This window comes from Melopsittacus undulatus, chromosome Z, assembly GCF_012275295.1.
Source record: "Melopsittacus undulatus isolate bMelUnd1 chromosome Z, bMelUnd1.mat.Z, whole genome shotgun sequence".
NCBI classification, from domain to species: Eukaryota; Metazoa; Chordata; class Aves; order Psittaciformes; family Psittaculidae; genus Melopsittacus; species Melopsittacus undulatus.
This window is the reverse complement of record NC_047557.1, coordinates 16,896,278-16,918,639: the sequence shown is the minus strand read 5'-3', so window position 1 is coordinate 16,918,639 and position 22,362 is coordinate 16,896,278. Positions and strand designations below refer to the sequence as shown.

Genomic DNA, 22,362 nt, shown 5'->3' with positions numbered 1-22,362 from the left:
GAAGACAGAAAAGAGTAAGTCTGAGGGATTTTAATCTCTAAGGTGGAAAACCAAGAACAATTAACTTTTTTTTTTTAAATTTAGAGCAGGTGACTTTCCATTTTATTTTTTTCAGTAGTTCATCATATGAAAAGGAATAAATCCTATTGTTTACTTTGTCCTATGGATAATAGATGAAACCCAGTAATTTAAATAATTCTACTATACAAATGTTAGGCACTATCCAAACATTACTCACTTTGTCTTACCTCATCCTATCACAGGTAATATGCACAGCAGTGCATTCAAAGATGAACAAGGGACTGATGCCTTTTCTCCAGGCAGAGGCTGGAGTTTGGTTGCTGATAAATCTGGCAGAAAACTGCAGTTTTAAAAGGTAGATACGAGCTCAAAGAGGTGAAAAACTACCTGATAGGATTTTCAAAAGTACAGAGGTTTAACCATGACTTAAGCAGGCGTTAAATGAAAATGTAGATGCTTTTGCAAATCCTATTAGCATATTTGCATAACCTGCCTGTAGTCAGTATGCCTGACTGTGGTGCCACTGAGTGTCACAGGGGGTGACACTGAAGTGACTTCTGCTACTGTGTAAGCAATAACCCTTCTGAATTTAGTTTCATGGAACTATCACAGATGATGTCTGCTTCATCTAACTGTAGCTGCTGTCCTGGCTTCAGCCAACAGTTGCCCACCACACTGTGGAGAAATTGGCAGAGAAAGTGTGTGTGAATTGGTGGAGACCATTCACACACTGGTATTACACAGTTTTCCATGGCTTTAATATTTAAGTTACTCGGGATTCCATAGGATTCTGGACAGGTGTAATAAGAATGATTCTAAACTGAAAGATCAGTCCTAATGGTGAGAATTTTATTCTCCTAATACACTCTTTCACAAAGCTGCACTGATCCAGTAGCTCCAGGCAGAGTGCGTCTCTCATGACCAATCCTACTCTTCTTCACTGTATGCATTCACCAAATGCATGAGAGCGTACAACATTCAGCAAGCAAAATTCCTGATTCGCAGCTATACATGAATGAAAGGAAGGAAGAGCTGCCTAACTGGCCAGACTTTTGGAGTACTGAACCGCAACATTGACCCTGGACTAGGTTAGAAGATCTCCTTCTAGTGCCTTTTTTTACCACATTATGGCTCGTTCTTGTGGCTCATGAGCAAAAGACAGTCAGAACTTTACAGCCTTGTGGCATTAACACCAGTGTATCCAAATACCCTGGTCATGGCTTGGCAAGCACTGCAGGAGTAAGGTGACATTAAGCTTTTAAAGGAATGCCAGAGGACTAGGAAAGCACTTTAATGCACTTCCTCTACCTTATTTGGCTGTGACAAGCACAGTAATGTCCAGTGAAATATAGCCCCCGCTTTATGTTTCTACGGTATTAAACAAACCTGATTTCTGTCTCCCTTGACTGCAATACATTTTTTTAATTGTAGGAAGATCTAGCTAATTTGCTTTACATTTTTGCATCTTAAAAGGACATTAGGATGAAAAGCATCTGAAATATTTTAATAGTTTTGTAACAGGTTTGTATGGTCCATTGCTATGTAAGGCATTATGAAACATTGTTTATCCCAACAAGCACACCACTTACCCTCAGCATAGGGCCATTCTGGAACACATGGGGTTCATCACAAACTACACAGTATTCATTCAATACTGGTATCCGCTGCTCAGCAAATTCAATAGTCTGAGAACAATGAAAATGAGAATAACAACATCTGCTTAAAAATAATTAACAGTCAGCTTGTGCTCCATAATGTTTCATAAGTAGGTACGATATGATATCCTACCTGAACAAGAAAGCCACGGTCTCTTACTGGAATGCATTTTGCACCACAATTCTGCTGCAAGGGAAAAGTTGAGTCAACTTCAGTGTTGGCAGACAAATTATAAGGAAATTGTAAAACTTTTTTTTGTGTGTGTGTGCAAAATGTTTATTAAAATATTTGCATCTAAAAAGATCCCTCATTTGCATAAACCAGTCATTACAAATAATCTATCCTTTTTACTGCTGCTGAGTGTGAGGTAGTCTTTTAGCATTTCTTTTTAGTTCTTAAATCTGATGAAGTTTTCTATCTTGGCATACCAAAACCTTTAATTTAAAATGAAAATGCTGGTGCCTTCACTCCATTCTAATAAACTAGCACTTGGTAGCTTTGATTAAATTTTAACTGTGTACTGTCTATCCAAATGTGGGTTATCTGCTTAGGTTTGAAAGACTAACGTAACTCTCAGAACAGCTGGAAGAATTTTTCTTCTATATTTACCAAGATCTCACTTTTGTACGCACCATGCTAACGGATCTCTGTGCTCAGATCCCATTCATGTTCTTTCTGCCTTTTTAATTCAGCACACAGCAACATAAATTAGAAGGAACTTCTGTTACAGGAGTCAGTAAAGTACAAAATACCCTCTTGGCTGAAATTTATTTCAATTAAACTTAGCTTTAAATACGAGGCAGATCAGCTCAATTTACAGCTTCATTTGTTTCTGTTTGTAGGCTGGGTTTTTTTAATTTCTCTAACTGTTTAATTGAGCAACTTCTGATTTTTTTCTCCTGGGGAACCATCCTAATGGTACTCATATATGAGATTCAAATATTTTAGCTGAGAAACTAAGAGACATTAGGGTCCTTATTTATCACTTCCACATTCCACTGACTTGAAATTGTAGTCAGGCATCCAGGCTACCCCTACATCTAATGTCTGCATGGAGAACGTGAAATGGACTCCTGATCCCCTTCCTATAACATCAGCCAAACTGCACCAGATCATGCATGTGATAATTTTCCCTCAAAGTAAATGCATTCTCACAATAAATTACTGGTAGCTTTTATAGACTATCAAGCAGGGTTTGCTTTTCTTCCTTACAAGCTGATATCAGTAATTAAACCACTTAGTCAACTCTTCATTATCTTTTCAAAACCAATGGGATTTTTCCTATTAACTTCAGGACAGAAAAGACTTGCCATGTTAAGACATCCTCTGCTGATTCAGAAAAAAATGCATCTTTATACCGTAACAAATAAAAAGTTGGTTGGCCCACATTAAATTAATTTTACTGTGCACATTACATGAACCAACTACACAGCACGTATATAAATGGTTTTGTGATAGTATATCATTGCTTTTAGACCTGATGAGTATAGCTCACAGCTTATTAGACTAATTAACCATGAGACACGCAATGTAATTTCATTATTCAGAATGCACTATTTTGAACATATGTATGACATTTTAAGCAAGAATCAGCTTGCTTTTTTTTTTTTTTCCCCCCTCACTGAGAACATCAAGATACAAACCAGGTTCAGGGAATGGAGAAGACTACCTCTTAAGTGCCTCTTCCCAAACATGACAGAAAATTGACTGGTGTCTTGAAAGAGTACAGACAAACTCACTCTTTCTTCTAAAGTATAAAACCCATATTTTAAGAGGCAGAACAATTAATTTTCAGAGCTCAGTCTTCTCTTTCTTAAATTTAATAATAAGTTCTATCCTTTGTTTTTTGAAGTGATCATGTCTCTGGGGAAAGAAAGGGAGCCAGTGTGGGCCTAACCCCTTTCCCAGTTTCTGTCTGTCACCAGAGCATTTGAAGATTTAACCTTTCACAACACACAAATGTGCAAGAAGTTAGCTGAATCACAACTGCATTCCCTAAGAAGGAAAGACTGAAATGAGAGAAAACCTGTACAACCAAGCCAGATGCACACTCCTTTTTCCCTGCAGCAAGAGCAGAGGCAGGGAAGGAAGTGGATGACTGAACTTTTCCCATGGCCAACAGCTGTACACTGAGCTGTATATTACGTATAAAATCTCTGTCTTGACCTAAGCAAATTCTGATTTTATAACTTAAATAGATGTGCATGCACAGTTGTTTAAATCCTCCTAAAGAAGCTGACTACATTGCTCTTGTCTTTCAATATATTAAATATATCCAATATATTCACTAATGTAAGTATTAATGCATTTGCATAGTAAGAATAAGAGCACGTTTGAAAAACAACAGGAGGAAAATAAGCAGAATAAAATAAATTATTACACACAGCAGCTTGTGAAGGTGATGATGAAGATGGTGTTAAGATACCAATAAGCCCTGAGGTAAGAGAGAGCCTTCTGCCCTCTGCTATGGGGGACTCCTTGAAAGACTCCATTTTGGATGACTTAGGGGCATTGGAGTAGGCCTTGCTGAGTAACTTGTGATTTTTCAATCCATCCAATTCTTCCATTCTAAGATTACTGGAGTAGGACCTGCTTAAAAGTTTGTGGGGCTTCAAGGTGCTGTTGTGCTCACATCGAGGATCCCCAGAACACGACCTACTTAACAGCTTATGGGGCTTTAAAGCAATGCACTCCTCCTGCTTGGCAGCCGCAGAGTAAGATCGGTTCAACAGTTTGTGCGATTTAACGGCCATTGTCTGTTCACCCCTCGGGTCGCTTGACAACGAGCGGCCAAAGGTTCTGTGAGATTTTGTGGTACATACATCCTCCGCCTTCACTGTGCTAGAACAAGTCCTTCTAAGTAGCTTGTGAGTTTTAGAGATGCCATCCTGTTCTGACTTCAGTTTTGACTTATTTTTACCACAGCCAGGTGGAGGATAACTTGGCGACCTTGAAAATAAAGAAGAGGAGAATGTTGGAAAATAATCAACATCCTGTGTAAATTAAGCAAGACCACACATATGTAAAAATTTTTAAGTGTTACCTGCCTTTATGTATTTCACTGGTGATAAATGCATTAAAAATTGCATTAAAAAATTTATTAAAAAATGAACAACTGTATCTAGGGATAACTTTCCAGTACCAAATAGACATCTTACTCCTGTTTACTCACAATATCATTGATCAAAAGATGACTAACTACTTAAGTAGAAGTTACAGCTGTATCCTTACAGCTGTTTGTAAATCATGTCTCTAAACAAACCATTTATTCAGGAAATAATCTTTGAAATGAAACCAACATACTTCCTGTGAGATTATAACAAATTTTCCTTATGAAAATCTACCTTTACTGTATAATCATGTTGGCATGATTCCATTAAAAGCATAACAAATCCTATGTCCAGATCCAATGGCAGACATAATGAGTAATGAAACTTGCATGCAGTCAAACAGATTTAACTCAGCTTATTTTTAAAACCCTCATAAGAATCTGGGTGCTTTGTGAAAGATAATTTGACTCCCTTCTTTCCTGTTTTAGACAAATTCTAACACCAGAAATGAAGACGTGAGTGACCTAAATTATGACTGCAGAAAGAACAAAATGTTTTGACGAAACAACATTCACATGAACTGTCACATTTCTATAAGGGTCACATTCTCCTGTCCTTGCAAAGCAAGAACATGTAACAGGTATGCTGAATCATTTTTCTATGCTTTATAAGCAACCACAATCTTTGGAGTATTGTCTGGGCTCGGATCAAATAGAGAAGTGGAATCCCAAGGGAAGAGGCTGGCAGATTTCCCCACCCTGTTAGCAAGTGGCAACAGTGGAAGATGCACTTGGTGGTTGCTGACTCACTGTTGCAGTTGGCTCACTACCACCCTCCTGCAGACAGGAGGTATGGATGGAGCTCTAGGGAGAGGGGTGGTCCCTGTATTTGGGATGAGCCATCTTTGGACAGGCACTGCAGCAGCAGTGCCATCAAGAGGAGAGAGACTGGGCTGGCTTTTTTACGCCCTTCATGACTAAAACCAAACCTCAAGCTACAGCCTGCAGCAGGCACTGGGATTTGGTATAGTAAGGAATGGGTAAGTTTTCTAGTCATAATACTATCTTCCTTTTCTACCTTTGAAAACACAAATCTTTTGTTATCTTTGGCATTCTTCCCTTCTTCAATGTTAGTTACAGCTGTACTTTTTTTTTATACATAGAATGTAGAATGGCAAAATTCATCAACAAGAAGGAATGTTCAAAGAAGAATTCAATTCAAATGCACAGGAGTAATGTGTCAACCCTTCACAAGCAGGAAAACATGCTAGAGAAAATAGTCACATTCTTGAAAAACATAAAAACAAAGTCTGATTTTACATACACTAAAAAGTATGAGTAAGTAGCAGAAGTCATAATGAACTCAAATGAACTATTCCCAAACTAATTCTTCTGTTTTTAATGCCTTTGCTCTTTGAAATTCGCTGTCTGCATTTCAGAAGTGGTGAACATTATTATACTCAGACAGCGGAGAGGGTCTTTCATAAATGACCATTCTAGTTTTAAAAAATTAAAAATACACACAGCTGTATATTACTTATATATATCACTTATGCTTATATACTTGCTATTCAAGTAATAGCCAAATGCTACCGAGCTAATAAAAATACAAGTTAAATAAAATAAAATTTATTACTTTGAATTTTAGATTAAACATGGCTGTTTCAGAGAGCAGGAAACTGATACCCCTGCCTTCAAATAGTCTTAGAAGCTGCAGTACCTAGCTCACTTTTGATATCATGCAAGGCCAGGACTGGAAACCCATGAGGTAAGATATAAATAGAGCACTTCTCTGTGGAGAAAAGTCAACATTTCACCTTGTGAAGTCTGCTATGGATTTAGAACAGGATATGATAGTAAAAGGTAATTTTCCTTGCTATTACCTGCGCAATGTAGAAAAGATGTGCAGAGGGGATTTCACCTTTTTGTCAGACACCTTCTTATTGTGCGTACAATTAGATTTCTCTTTGCTGTTCTTCCACTGTTGTGTAACAAATGTCTGCATGATTCTGCAAATCAAGGAAAACAAAAGTTTTTTCTCATCCTAGCCAAGACATAACTCATTTTAATACTAGGGTCTCTCTGCTCATCATATAGGGAACATGAAGCAGTATCTTCACTCTATAGGCATGTATCTGGACTGATGGTTGAATGCCTCAGCTCCTCAAAAATGTTTTTTTCCCCATGTAAAATCAATTTACATGGAACTCTTACTGAGTACAGTCTATGTCAACAACACTGCAAGACTTACGCTGGTATGTCTCTCATAGAAATATACAACTGATTCAAAGGCATCACATACAACTACACACTTTCGTCTCTCCAGGGACTACGAAGGTAGGCTAGAACACCCATGCTGCTCAAGTAGAATCATAGAATAGTTAGGGCTGGAAAAGACCGTAAGATCATCATCTAGTTCCAACCCCCCCGCCACGAGCAGGGACATCTCGCACTAAACCATGCAACCCAAAACTCCACCCAACCTGGCCTTAAACTCTGCCAGGGATGGAGCATTCACAACTTCTCCTAAGGCACAAACATGAAGGTAAGGATGTTAAATATTATAGTACTCAAAGAGGGTTTACAGAGAAGACAGAGCAAGACACTTCTCAGAGATGGACAGCAAAAACCAGTGGTGACAAGTTGCAGCAAGGAAAGCTAAGAACCATAAAGGCTCTACAAAGAAGACATCCACAAGAAGTACAATAGGTTATCCACAAAGGTTGAAGATTTCACAGCTAAACTGCCTGAGACTCTGAGTCAACTAATCTAACGTTGAAGTTTGTGTTACTTGGAGCAGGAGGTTGCACTAGGTGACCTCCAGCACTTCCTTCCAAGTCAAATTACTTTGTGACTAACCTAGCAGTGGGAGTCTTTGAGTGATACAGTCAGGGTGGCAGTTTACAGAAAATTCAGTAAATCTTCAAAGATGAATATCCTGTTGTCACAGCCATGAGGGGCCGTGGGATTGATGGGTATTCTGACTTCTGCTCACCTGTGAGTTATACAGTTATGTCCTTGAAAATGTCTTATGGAACCTTCAGTAATTACCTGGTGCACAAATCAGAGCCAGCGTAAGTACTGAAACATTTAAAGTGGCATTTGATGTTTGGGGATTGTTTCATTTTTTCCCTTTAAGTCACGTACCATGCAGATTTTAATAACATTAATTCATTTGTAAGGCACTGAATTTCACAGAATCACAGAATCCCAAGGGTCGGAAGGGACCTCAAAAGTTCATCTAGTCCAACCCCCTGCAAGAGCAGGGTAACCTAGAGTACATCACACAGGAACTTGTCCAGGCGGGTCTCGAATATCTCCAACGTAGGAGACTCCACAACCTCCCTGGGCAACCTGTTCCAGTGCTCTGTCACTCTCACAGTAAAGAAGTTCTTCCTGATGTTAACATGGAATCTCCTATGCTCCAGTTTACACCCATTGCCCCTTGTCCTGTCACTGGATATCACTGAAAAAAACCTAGCTCCATCATCCTGACACCCACCCTTTACATATTTGTAAACATTGATGAGGTCACCCCTCAGTCTCCTCTTCTCCAAGCTAAAGAGACCCAGCTCCCTCAGCCTCGCCTCATAAGGGAGGTGTTCCACTCCCTTCATCATCTTTGTGGCTCTGCGCTGGACTCTTTCAAGCAATTCCCTGTCCTTCTTGAACTGAGGGGCCCAGAACTGGATGCAATATTCCAAATGCGGCCTCACCAAGGCAGAGCAGAGGGAGAGGAGAACCTCTCTTGCCCTACTAACCACACCCTTCCTAATGCATCCTAGGATGCCATTTGCCTTCTTGGCCACAAGGGCACATTGCTGGCTCATGGTCATCCTCCTATCCACCAGGACCCCCAGGTCCCTTTCCCCTTCACTCCCTTCCAGCAGGTCAACCCCCAACCTGTACTGGTACATGGGGTTTTTCTTCCCCAGATGCAAGACTCTACACTTGCTCTTGTTGAATTTCATCAAGTTTCTCCCTACCCAACTCTCCAGCCTGTCCAGGTCTCGCTGAATGGCAACACAGCCTTGTGGTGTGTCAGCCACTCCTCCGAATTTAGTGTCATCAGCGAACTTGCTGAGGGTACACTCAGTTCCCTCATCCAAGTCGTTGATGAAAATATTAAACAGCACTGGTCCCAGCAGCAACCCCTGAGGGACTCCACTAGTCACAGACCTCCAGCTAGATTCTGCCCCACTGACCACAACTCTTGGCCTTCTTCCTTTCAACCAGTTCTTGATCCACCTCACTACCTGATCGTCAAGCCCACACTTCCTTAACTTATCTATGAGAATGCTGTGGGAGACAGTATCAAATGCCTTACTGAAATCAAGAAAAACCATATCTACCGCTCTACCATCATCCCTCCACCTACTCACTTCCTTATAGAAGGCTATAATTTCTTTAAACATCAAACAGGAAAACGTTTTTTTTTTCTTAAGGGATTCTTAATGTTGTAATAGTCAGATATTAAAGCCTATATTCTCGTAATTTTATTCACATACACAAGCACATGTGAAAAGATGACTCAGCAAAATTGTATTAAATTGAATTGTACCATGAAATGAATACATGGAACAATTTTTTCCAACTGCTCTTGCCTCTTCTCCTCAAATTGCAGATGGCCTACTTACTGTGGTACATGCTAGAGGGCACCACGAAAGTCCCCTTAGGATAAGCATGATGCTCAAAAAGATTCCTCTCCAAAGGCTTCACCAGCTAAGCAGAAAGATGAAATTGAACACTCCCAGCTACAGTCTTTTGAACTTCTGCAGCTTACTTTATAACTGGCAGCAAAGTGACAGAAAACCCTGGCAGGCAGCACAGATCAGGTTCTCCTGAACAACTGTCAAAACTGAACTTAAAAAGGCAAGTTCTGTTATTTTTTTACATAAAGAAAACAAGTTCAAACCACTTTGATTTCACCAAATTGACAACCTGTAAATCTTATGCTACTTGACATGGTCCTGGAACTTAAAAGAGTATATTTTTTTTTGCCTAAAAACAGGGGTTTATACTTTTCTAGACTTACTTTTTCAGCTGATGTCCGAGCCCAAATCTTTCCTTGGTAGAGATCTGAAATACATCCACAGATGGCACTACAGAAAAGTGAGATATTGTTGATATATGAACTTACAGCAATCATCAAGAACTCATAACCATGTAAGTCATATACAAGGGCCCTGTTTCTATCTGTACTATTACTATAGACAATGCCACTTGGTGAAAGTAGACATGTCATCAAAGTCTAGTAAGAAATGAATGGTCCTTCTTGGAATATGAGATAACATAATTTGTAATTTTACAAGTAAATATTCTAGAAATTGAATTCTTCTAGATCTAGCTCTTTCCACTAATTTTCTTTGCAAAAGCATCTTTGTTTTTTAGAATATTCAAGTACTAGAGAGCAGCACCAGATTAGATGTATCTGGACTGGTAATTCATCTTCCCTTGTCTCTTGAACTTTATTCCAAGGAAGTAGTCTTTACACAGTACTTTACACAGTACAGTTCCTGTGACTATGAAGAAATCCAGAGTGAAATAAACTGAATTAATTAGTATCTGGGCTTTCCTTCTGATAACCTTTTAATACAAGATCTCTAATTGTCATCTATGTGCCAGGTACATGAACTCCAGTGGCCAAGGATTACCCTAAATTTTCGTCAGGACCCATCCTCACACTGGTATATCTGTACTCATCTGTCAGAAAACTGAAACTGTACGGGGTGAAAACTGGAAATTAGCTCCTGGTATTACTAAAGTCCTTTACAACATTTACTAGATAAAAGTAGCAGATGGAATCAAGCACTGCTGAGATTGCCTCAGGTCCTCAAGGCAGGACAACAGCCAAAACATGTACAAGCACAAATAGACTTTATACTTCATATTACATAAGATGGTAATGACTACAGTAAAATAAAAAAGGAATGAAGGCAAAAAAATTGGGGTTGGTTCAAATCTTATTAGAAAAAAATAAATCAGTACTTTAAAATCTATATTATTCTGATTTTATTCAGAATGTCAAAGTTTATCCTTTAATTTTGCTTTAATAAATTAAGTTTAAAATTAAAATACTATATATCTAACCTGGCTGTCTAATTTCATGTAGCTCAAAGCCCTGCAGATAGCCTTTCTGTGATGTTATTATTCAATTATGATCTCTTAAAAAACAAACTGATGACTTTCTCAAAAGGGAAGAATGATTTGATTAGGGTTAGCAATGTCTTTAGATCGCTAAATTTAGGATACGCAGTGGTGGGGTGATATTTTCAATGAGAAACATCTAGACCAGCAGTCTTAAGCTCTGACTTCTAGACTACTAAACTCTACAGCCAGATGAGACATCTCAGTACCTCCAACAGCTGATTCATGCTCATTCAAGACAGTTTTCTAAGGCATGTGGGAGGAACTGTCCACAATAGAATAATGGGACAAGCTATTAACTAGAAGAATGACTGACTAAAATCAAGATACCATACAGTTATACAAGGTGGTATTAATACACCCCCATTGTGCTTTAGAGTATACTGCATTTCTGTTTCTTTTACTGATCAACAGAAAGTATTATAGGAGAAAAAATGTAGCATAAAGAAAAATGTAGCATAAAGTTATCATACAGCAGTCTCAATAAAAAACATATGCAAGGGGAGAAAGGAATTCACAGAGAATTAAACACAAAAGGCGGTGGATCTCACCATGCTTTTCTGGTAAATAAAGAGACATGGCTGCAACAGCAGCTGAGCTCATAAAACCAGTATCCCTGAAGCACTTGCCTCTGGCAGTGATTTTGACTTTCTTGGTACTCAGGCACTCTCCACAATCAGTCAGCTACAGGACTGGGAACTAAGCTTCCTGTTTTAACCTTGCCAGTGGTGCAGAAGATATTTTGATGTTACTTCTCATTTCACTAGATCATTTCTTACTGCATACTCTTCACGCTTCACCTTCTCTTATTTGCTGCATTTTTATTTTTTAAATTACATTTTGATAGAAATACTCTGAATGCTAACTCTGCTGCCTGCTATAGCAAATACATACTTTAAGATTTGCATATTTACAAAGAAAGATTAAAGCAATCAAATAGAGACAAAAAGACCACAGTCAAGCAAAAAAAAAAAAGTAAAAAAAGATTGATATGTTGAAATGCTTATTTGAATGAATAGAATATAGCTTATAGTTAGTGTCGGCAGGCAACATATCCTAAAATAGCTCATTGGGACAGATTTTTCTAAACATATTATGACTGGAAATATCTATTCATTTTCCAGAGGCAGAATTCTTCCACAGATATAAGCCTGAACTGACAGCTTGTACTGGAAGCCTCCAAAGCCAGGCAAATTATGACTCTAAATTGCAACTTACTTCTGACTTCCCACTGTAAAAATACATTTGAAGCTGAATTCTGCATAAGAGTGTTTCCAAATCTTCAGCTAATTCTTCAGAAATTGACCAGTTTTATTCTCATGAGGAAAGTTTACTCAATCAAATCTAAAGATTCCCAGATTTCAGTCATACAGAAATCAGAAGCTGAAAGGATAATTATCATGGCCTGATTCTTCAAAGGTGTATGAAAAAATGCATATCAATGTGCTGCACAGGTCTGTGCATGTCTACCTTACCAGTGATATCTCATCTGTGCAGATGATGCCTGACTTTCCAAATCAGTAAATCACACATTAGAAACTGTAGATCTTTATTCCTTAATCCTAGGGGATTCCTAGGGGAATTCCTAGGGGAAGCAGCTGAATTCCAAAGGATATCAGGAAAACAAGTTCCAAAAATCAATCTATGAAAGTTTAAATTAAATATCCATGTCATTACTGAGGGCCTAAGCCATGCAAACATATGTAAGTATAATTTCAGTACTAGTGGGATTGCTCTCAAGTAGATTAGCAGATCTATGCACATGCAGGGTCAAAGATTTGACAGTGAAAGAGTATCTATCACCTTTTACATGGTCTGGACCAAGACACCACTCAAGGCATACAAAGAATACAGAGGTGACTAACCTGGGCCATTTAAGTACTGTGTAAGTGAACAGTGCAATCGCACTATTATAGGCTCTGTGCGAATTACATCCCAAGCCACAGCAATCTCTTCCTAGGTTAAGATAAAAAAAAACAACAGACACCATTAGCCATCATGAGGAACTGATGCATTTTGTCAGTATACCTTAGGGTTGTTATAAACATCCATCCATTTACCCAGTTGTAGAAAATCGACTTTAAATTAGAGACTCAAGACAAACTATGGCCTGCTGATGTCCCTAAGAATAGTGTTAGACTGCTTCTAGTTCTTAAGTATGCTCATTTAAACGCAGCACAGCTTTATACCCAACACTACATCTAGGGTACAAGCAGACACATTTCAATCTATCAAGAGATACTGTTTCAAAGCTGAGAAGCAAAGGAGCAAATAAGAATGGAAAGGAAACTCTCACCCCAAAACATCGGGCAAAGGAAACTTCTGGTCCTTTAGACTGATTAAAATAAGGTATGATCAGATTTTGTTTATATTTTAGAAAAGCCCAAGAACAACTATGTTATGGGCTGTGCTGACTTGATAATATGACTTATCTGTGCAGAAGCTAGCGATGTCCCTAAAAGCATTGATTTTTATTCTCTATTTGGAGGGCTGGAAGCTACTGCACAGATGAGGTTAAGTTTGAAGTTACTGACAGCGTAACTGTTACAAAAGCCATGCTTTCTCCCTACAGCACCACTGTCCTGTGTCTCTTCTGCCTCTCAAGCTTCTCCCTAGTCAGGTGCAGATGTTAAGAAGTGCACAGGATTACTCTAGTCTTCTTCCCTCCAGGACTCTGTGAAGTGCTTTCTCCTAACTAATGTCTAGGACAGCAAAAAAAATATATATAATTCTATTCTATCAGTTAAAACATCATAAACAAAGCATGTTTGAAAGAAAATGCACCAGCCCATAAAGTATTTTAATAATGTGGTCATAAAAGGAAAAGGAAACCTTTTCACTGAGTAGCAATCAATAATGTGACAGCCACTTGTGAAGATCAAGACTTCGAAAAAGAAAGTCTAGGTGGCTGTCTAGAGAGTCTGAAGTGTAGGCGAATTAAATGGGTATTAATGTTCATTATGTAATGCTGTGATTAGATTACTTACATCAAGAAAGCTAACATCAATATGCAGATCAATATCTACATCATCAATGGCTCCATATTCCCTGAAAGAAAGAATTACATTACATTACAGCTCTTTAAGATACTACTCAGCCCAGGAGTACTTATAACAGGAAGATTTTATGAAGGATAATCTCATCTGTAAAATCAGAATGGTTATAAAATGCACATTTGCATAGATTCGATCGATATTCACAGTGGGTGACTAACTGCTGCACTGAATTTTTCAGTAGATTTTGCTTAAATAGGCTAAATCTCTTTTTCTACTAATTCCCCCAAATTCTCTTTCCATTGCTGTTATATATTTTTGTCTCATGTGTTGAATAAGTCAATAAAACAATATAACATACATATAATAACATGCTGCTCCTATAAATGACAAAAGAAAACCCTAGTTAATTTTCTAAAGTATTTCAGTTTAACAGCCAGTAACCTAAGGAGAGGTTTGTGATAAATCACTGACAACAAATGCAGCACATCCTAGAGGGTGGCATATTATACCTGTGAGACTGCTTTATGCATTCAAGCATTTGTCAAAACATAAAGACTGCCCTGTAACATGTTCTAGGCAATAGTTACCTTATTTTATCTGTTACATGCAGTATTGCTGGGATCCCTGAGTTTCAGATTTAATTTATGCTCATAGATGTTTCTTTGCCATCTGAAATCTTACATTTAAAGTGTGACTTCTCTGCTTTTTATTTTCTGACTCATTCTATTGCCCTCCTTGAACTTGAAGGGGAAGTACTTGAAGTACTTGAAGACTTCTGAACAACACAGATAGAAAATACTCATTCATAAACCTAAATAAAAAACCTGCTTTCATTTTCATATAAATTACTTAAGTGGACAACATTGGAAAAGTACAGTCATACTCAATTTTTCACAGATTAGCTTCTAGTCACTAGGTTTCTTTTTCTTTACACTGCATTAATATGTCTGTTCTCACAGTGACTTCCATACTTTTCTATTAAACTAGACTAAGTGCATAGTAGCAGTTGTGCATAAATAAGTTGACAAGGTAATTCTGAAATACAAAAGCATTGTGACTATAACTATGACTTATCAAAGTGGCCTCTCAGCCCCTGGTAGGACCTAGCTTGCACTGGAAATGCCTCAACATCTTGTGAAGCTTGGTGGGGGAAACCTGTTCTGCTAAACCTTGGCACCCCAATGGTTCTCTTGGGTAAGGGCAAACGCAAAGTCTCTCTAGATCAGACATGTCCACACATGGCACTCACAGGGTACGTAAACTGTTTGTCAGGGCTGTGTTATCTGGAGGCTCACCAGTGACCCTGAGCTGCTCCAGAGCTCACCCAAAGCTGTAGAGATGCTCACTGACCTCACTAAAAACCTTTATTTGAAACAGAGAAATTCTCCACCTGTTGAATGGCCTCACCACTATCCTACACACCAGTGATCTCAGATTTTTTTTGTTAATTTTTCAGAAGATCCAAAGAACAGACCTTTATGGAGTCTTAAATAATATTTAGGAATGCAGACTGATGTTATGACTGAGATGCAAAAGGCTGTGAACAAGCATAATTTCATACATTAAACAGGAGTACAGTTAAACTAATGAAACACAGAAATATTAGTGGAAGACAGGCTAAGATAAAAGTAATTTATAACTGCAGAATTTCCATACTCACTGAAACCTCTGAGGCTCCACTCTATTATGACCCCAGAAAAGGGATTTTAGACACATGATGCTGACTCTAGTTTTACTTCCCCAAACTAAAAAGGAGGAAGAAAGCTGAAAGGGAGGAAGAAATTACGTTTTCTTATAGCAGCTGCAGCTTATGATCTGCTTCCTACAAGAGCTCCATGAACACATCCTGATTTTGAAGCTCCCAGAGGTCCTTTGTCCACCAGTGCATGAGCAATGTAAATAGATACTGAATAGGTCTTCGGTGGCTTTGACGGCCAGTTTTCAAAGGGCAGTTGTGAAAAGCATGCAGGTATATATTTTCTAACTGGAGGTGACTACTGCAAAAGACAATGACAATATGACAGCGAGAGACAACTAAAGGAGGGTCAACTGTGTAGGAAATGAGCATCTTAGTGCGTGTCACTGTCAGACAGAATTCTCTCTCCACAGAGAAGTGGAGCTGCAGGAGAAGGATGAAACAATGCTTAATGATGTGGTTTTTATTTCCAAGAATTTAAAAGTATTTTCAACAGCTGTGGAGTGGAAGAAGCATGAAAGTTCTTCACATGCCAAAAGCAGCCACAAATGCCAGTGTTTACTGCAGTGAGCTCAATGAGATCACACTGCTTCCAGTGAAAATAATTGATAAAATAAATTAGATGCATTAAGTTTTTGAAAGGTTACATATCGTTTTAGGAGCCTGAGGGAACATATCAACAAGGTATTCTCAATTTCATAGTTATCGGTTTGGCAACTAAACATCTCATTCATTTCCTAAGCCCATATGCAATTATTTGGATTTTAATTCCCTAGGTCCTCAAAATGTAATGAAATTTCCATTTAATTTCAAAAGGCATAGTACACTTTGGTTGTATACATGATCTCTCTTCTTAGACAAAAATAACAGAGCTTATTGTTTAGAGGTTAATGGGAATTGTTACTTCCAATATATGTATGCCTAAATTTATTATATTCTCTGTATCTAATTACATGGTTTGTACAACAACTTTGAGATTTTTCTTTGTAATACATCTGACAGATCTGCTTCATCTTGCCTATGTGTTATTTTAATGAAATCATTAAGATTACAGAGATGGACAATGAAGTTATAAAAGACCAGAACTGTAATAAAAATACCATAGAGCCATATGCCATATCATGTATGTCCAACAGAATTTTGGTGTAATTAACCTGTGCAATCTACCTGTGATAAGAGTTCCACAGTTAGAAAGTTTTCCTAAAACCTAATGAATTCTTGTTGCTAGCACAGCTAGTTACTTACTGTCTCTCTCAAGATGAGAAAACTTGATCACTCCTCCTATCTACAAACAGCTTCTTTGAAAGAAGGACTGTTATTAGGTCTTCTCTTTTTCCCATACTAGATAAATCCAATACCTTCAATCTTTCCCTAGGAAAAACATTTACTAAACCTCTTATCATTCCTCTTGCTCCCCTCCAGGACAAAAGACAGAATATGACAGAACAGGAGTTTAACAAGGGTTTAGAGTAATACTGAATACTAATTTCCAACAAAATACAACAGTCTGATCAAATACCAACTGAACTGCAGAACACAAATATGCTTTGTAACAGCCTGTGAGGGCTTGCTCTGAGCACAGACAGTTAAATCAGAACTCAACCACCCCAACACCCCCCCAAGAAAGCATCATTGCTCGCCAGCAATACTCCTTCCTTTTGCCATACAATATGCAGAAATCACCAGAAGAGACTTGTGCTCTGGCAGTCAGAGAAGGTCCAGAAAGAATTCAGTCTCCTAAACATTAAAGGTTCCACAATATTGAAAGATCGGTACCATACCTGAGAGATACTGCATTAGGTCCATAGATCTCTCTCACTGCTGTCAAATCAGCCTCCAGCTGAGGGTGCTTGTGAAGTTCTCCATCATAGTTAACCTGTCAGGGAGAAAAATATCCTGTGAGTTCTTATTTATTTCATTACTGGCACCAGGCTTCTGAAAGCTTCCCCTGCAAAAACATGCTGCATTAAGATCCCTTAATGCAATGTTTAGAAAGGACACTGTGTTAACAAGCTGAAGCACGTACGTGGCCTAACCCTGCTAATTAATGCGATTTGCAAAGCAGGCATCTCTGCATCAAATTTTTTTGAGGGTCCCACTCCTGCATCAAAATTTTTGAGGGTCCCACTCCTGTTTGTGTAAAGAGAAGCTGCAACTGACTCATCCTCTGTCCCTTATTGTCCTGGAATCAGTTCTGGGGCACTTCTGCATTTTTTAAAACTGGTAAGTAGGAGAAGAACTAGATCTCCCCAGACATATCACCCCAGTTCAACCACTATAGGTCAAAGGTTTGATCCCTCTTGCTTGCTGTCACACTCTCACATGTATTAGACACAGAATGGCTTGGGCTTAACAAGAGAAGCATAAATCTATTCTTTATACCAAGTATCGCAGCATCTAAGTTACATTTTCTGTCGACCCACTGGCTGTATTCTATCCACCAGTGCAATGGTATCAAATGAAAAATTAAAATTAAAGAATACTTTCTCATTTTTAGTATTTTACCAGAGAAGTTATAAAGAAACATGTATTTAGAAATTATCCCCATATTTTTTAAATTCTGCATGAAAAATTGAAAACATTATGTTAGTACTTACAGTGTAGAATAATAGAATCATAGAATCATAGAATAGTTTGGGTTGGAAGGGACCACCAAAGGTCATCTAATCCAAGGCCCTGCCATAAGAAGGAACATCTTCATCTAGATCAGGTTGCCCAGAACCACACACAGCTTAGTTTTAGGTATCTCCAGGGATGATGCATCTACCGCCTCTCTGCGCAACCTGTGCCGGGATTTCACCACCCTCATTGTAAAGAATTTCTTCCTTACATACAGTCAGAATCCTCCCTCTTTTAGATTAATAAGCAAAACTTGTGAGCTGGTTTGGCTGGACTGTAGGATGTCAAGGTAATTAACATCCTCCTCTCTTTCACAAGGACCAAAATACCTCTTTAGACTTAGAACAATCTGTTCACAGTCTATTACTATTTCCCTGTTAAGCAATATGCTCTCGATTGTGTGAACTTAATTCTATTTCTTTACAACAATTAGAATGACAGTAATTCCATAAAAGTTGATGAACTCCTTGGATTTGGACACATTCAGAAATAAGAGCAGGATTTGGCTTGTAGCTTCAAAAAAATGGAGAAAGCAAAGCACAAGAGTGTAACTGATGTCTTTAGACATGTATAACCTCATACAGGAATTCCTGCAGAGAATGTTTGCTACTGCAGCAACTGTATCTAACTGCAGTACTGTTTCTTCCATTTGTATGTCCAAATCTGTAAACCAGTGGAGTGACACTTGCAGGTCTGATATCTAGAGATGTCCTTTTTAATCTAATTAAATAGACTTCAATAGAATTAAAATAGTAATCAGCTGATCACTTTCTACATGTGAAAATTAGCAAAGAATTATTTGATTAGACTTCGAACTCTTCAAATATAAGGCACAGAATTCATCAGCATACCAGTGACATATGTTTACCAGTGGTATCAATGATATTCATGACCAGAAGGATATAAGCCAAGTCTCCCTTCTCTGTTTGGGCAGGCATGTCAGAACAATTTTTCAAGTAGAAGAGTATAAAAAGAAAACCATTATTATATTTTTTCCCACTTTATGTAGGAGCAAACTAATCCTTTTTACATGCAAAAATGAATTCTTTAAAGATGCATAAGTAATGGCTGTCCTACTTGCAAAGAAAGCACAGCGTTTCACAAATTGTAGTCGTGGTGCACTCACTACATTTGTGGGACCTACACCACATATTTTTAATCAGTCTTATGTTTGAATAACAGTAAAATACAAAAGGAACACTATGCAGAAGACTGCTCACAGAATGCTTTCTCCAGTCTATTTTCTGATGGTAAGAGGTTATGAACTCAAAAAGGCAACAAAAAATTGTAAGACCACAGTATTATATTTTCCACCCCTGAATTAGGTGCCACAGACATGCTTATGTATGCAAAGGAGACTGCCAAATTTTGTGTATCTGCATTTGCAAGTATTCCCGTAACAAGCACAACAGAGCAGGAGAGAGACCACCAAAGGAAGCTGTATTACTGTTTCAATCTCCCATTCTCATTTGCAAATGTAGAAAACATAGACTCAAATTAAGAATTAACAGTCCCAGAGAAAGTGCATATAAAAGCTAAAAAAATCTTATAACTTTGCTATATCTGAAAGGGCTGTGATTAGAAACTCCATTTTTAATCTGAGACCCAATTCAAATTATTTTGTCCCACCTAATGACAAAAGGTTGTGTTTTTAAAGGAGATTAAGTGATTTACAAACCTTAATCCCACTGTAAATAAATCTGTTTTAAGCTATTGAACCACTTAGCTACTTTAAAGTATTTATCCATCAAATCCTTAGGGAGGATTACAAGCAGGTGCTTAGGAAAGAGATACAAACATTTAACTTATGACCAAAAGATTATATCTTGCTTTCACTGCCCATCAAATGCCATTTCTCATCTTCCATGGTCTTTGTTTCATCATCAGATGCTTTCTTGTCTTTCCAGCTGTAAACACTTTGACATTTTAAGAATTATCCCTGACCTTCGTATTTCCCAACTGTATTGCACACAGTTACACTGGCATCTTTTCCCTCTAGTTGCTAAATCCAGAATTTTTGTCCCTTTTCTCTATGGGCACAGCAGATGCTTGTCTCAAATTAAGTAGCTTGCCTTGCTTGTTCCCCACATATACAGTCACCTATTTTGTCATTCAAATATATCTGATACTCAATAACACAATTACTTTATCTGAAAAAGGACTGCTTTCTTTATCTCTCAAAGGACTATGCTCATTACCAGATTTCCTGTTTATTTTCTGAGTCCTCAATATTTTCTTTAATTCTGCATGTCTTCCTTAGAATTTTGTTGTTTTGACCATGAAATTTTAGATTAAAAATTTCCCTTTTCCTCTCTTGTTAAATATACTTTCTATAATGTCTTTTTGTTTGTTCTCCTTGTTTTGCTTTTTGAAGATTCTATACTCAAGACATTCACAGTCATCTGATATTTTATTTTTACTGCTGATCTAACTGGGGAGTTTTTGCCATTTGTAATTCCTTCAGTTAAATGTATTACCTTAAGAAAACGACAATGCAATATAATGTAGCTTATACCTCAAATATAAGGCAACTAAATTCTAATCAGTATTGCCTATTACACAGCTCTTTTACACCTTGCAAAATTATGTACTGCTCTCTGTGCTTGTATCTCAGAGTTAATATTTATTCATTCATTTAGGCTCTGGAAGGCATCCTTTACCAAATGTATTAGCGCTGGTTTCAGAAATAATCACTGTTTGCTGTCTTTTCCTTCACCTTGTAGTTACCGCCCTTTCTGCCACAGTTGAAAAATGGAGCCAGTACACACAACTCATCAGTACAGGGGAAAATCAGAAGATTTTTTTTCCTCTCAGGTAAGATTAAAGTAAGACATTGCTGTTTGCACTGAAGCATGTGCACGCAGTCTTCCCCTGTGTTCTGTGGGGCTGCAGGAGTCAGCAGCTAAAAGGAAACAATTCCTGCGGTCATTTCTAAAACGACCATGAGTCAATACCCCATGTCAATTATTTCTGACACTGAAAATTCTGACACTGAAAATGCAGTCTTTCAGTTCCACTTTCACTTTTAACAGCCTTTTAGGGGTGTGTAAGTTTGGTGTTTCTGCTAGAATAAAGCAACTCGACATATATTTCCTATATAAACGTTGTTGGCTCTGCAAGAGATGAGGCTCTCTGATGTCCTGCTCATCAGCATCCCATGCTTTCTGCATCAATCTAACCAGCTGGCACGGCTGGCATGCTCCTGCTGCCTTGGCTCTGCACCCAGGGCACGGATGGCTTCAGCCACAAGGCTGAAGCAGAAACAACTTCCATGAACAGCAACCATAATTCATTAAAATGTTCATTGAAATATACAATTCTAAGAACACAAGTGAGGAATGAACCCTCTGGGGCAACAGTTAGACTAAAAATATTAGAAAAATCTGAATAAAGAGACTAGCAGCATGAAGTGCTCTACTGACACTGTAAAAGGAAAAGAGAATAAGAGATCTTATTTTCCAATACATAAGAGAATGTAATAATAACTGATTCTGCTGAGGGAACAAGAAGGGAAGACACAGAGCAGTATATTCATCTGCAAATACATAGATTTTTCAAGGTAAATTTAGCTGCTCATCTCAGAAAAAGAATGGACTATTGCCTATATCAAAATTGCTTTGTAATAACCATTCTCATAATTAAATTGCAGTGGTTTTGACTTTACAAAATGGCATTCCTCCAGAAGGAAAAAGACTTGGATCCAGTCTGACTTCCCATTTGTATCAATAACAGGATAAGCTTTAAAGAGTGAGTATCTGTTTCCTGGAAGTAAGCAACTGGCCTCTATTTTCAAATGTTCTGAAGATTACCTGTGTTTTCTATTCTTAGAGTTTTGCAAATGTAAACAAACTAATTTTAAATTTGATATAATTATACAGTATAACATATTCAATATTTCTGCTATGAAATACTGTGTATATATACACATGGTGTTCTATTTGATGTTGAATAAACATAAGAAATTCATTATTATAATAAATTTACAATGGACTGAATAACAGAAGCTTTCAAAGACTGGTCTATTGAAACTTGTGCAAAAATTTCCCCCATTACCTGTCCACCATAATAAAACTCCTCAGAATCATTATCTCCTTCAGAGTCTTCTTCAACTGTGCTGTTGTGCCGTGACTCCTTAATGGAAAACGATAGTTAACAATGATACAAGCGATATGCTTATC

The 22,362-nt window shown here is 37.9% G+C and overlaps 1 protein-coding gene across 1 annotated transcript in view; it reads right to left on the bottom strand.

Annotated features, from left to right (window-relative positions):
• Window positions 1-22,362, bottom strand: part of PARP8 (poly(ADP-ribose) polymerase family member 8) — a 63,561-nt gene that overhangs the window by 27,310 nt on the left and 13,889 nt on the right. Inside the window, exons 6-14 of the mRNA XM_034072694.1 lie at window positions 22,238-22,315; window positions 17,347-17,441; window positions 13,861-13,921; window positions 12,739-12,829; window positions 9,762-9,828; window positions 6,610-6,735; window positions 4,062-4,626; window positions 1,810-1,863; window positions 1,611-1,706 (exon numbers count right to left, since the gene is read on the bottom strand). Coding sequence (XP_033928585.1) covers window positions 1,611-1,706; window positions 1,810-1,863; window positions 4,062-4,626; window positions 6,610-6,735; window positions 9,762-9,828; window positions 12,739-12,829; window positions 13,861-13,921; window positions 17,347-17,441; window positions 22,238-22,315 — 1,233 coding nt within the window. The remainder of the gene's footprint in view (window positions 1-1,610; window positions 1,707-1,809; window positions 1,864-4,061; window positions 4,627-6,609; window positions 6,736-9,761; window positions 9,829-12,738; window positions 12,830-13,860; window positions 13,922-17,346; window positions 17,442-22,237; window positions 22,316-22,362) is intronic.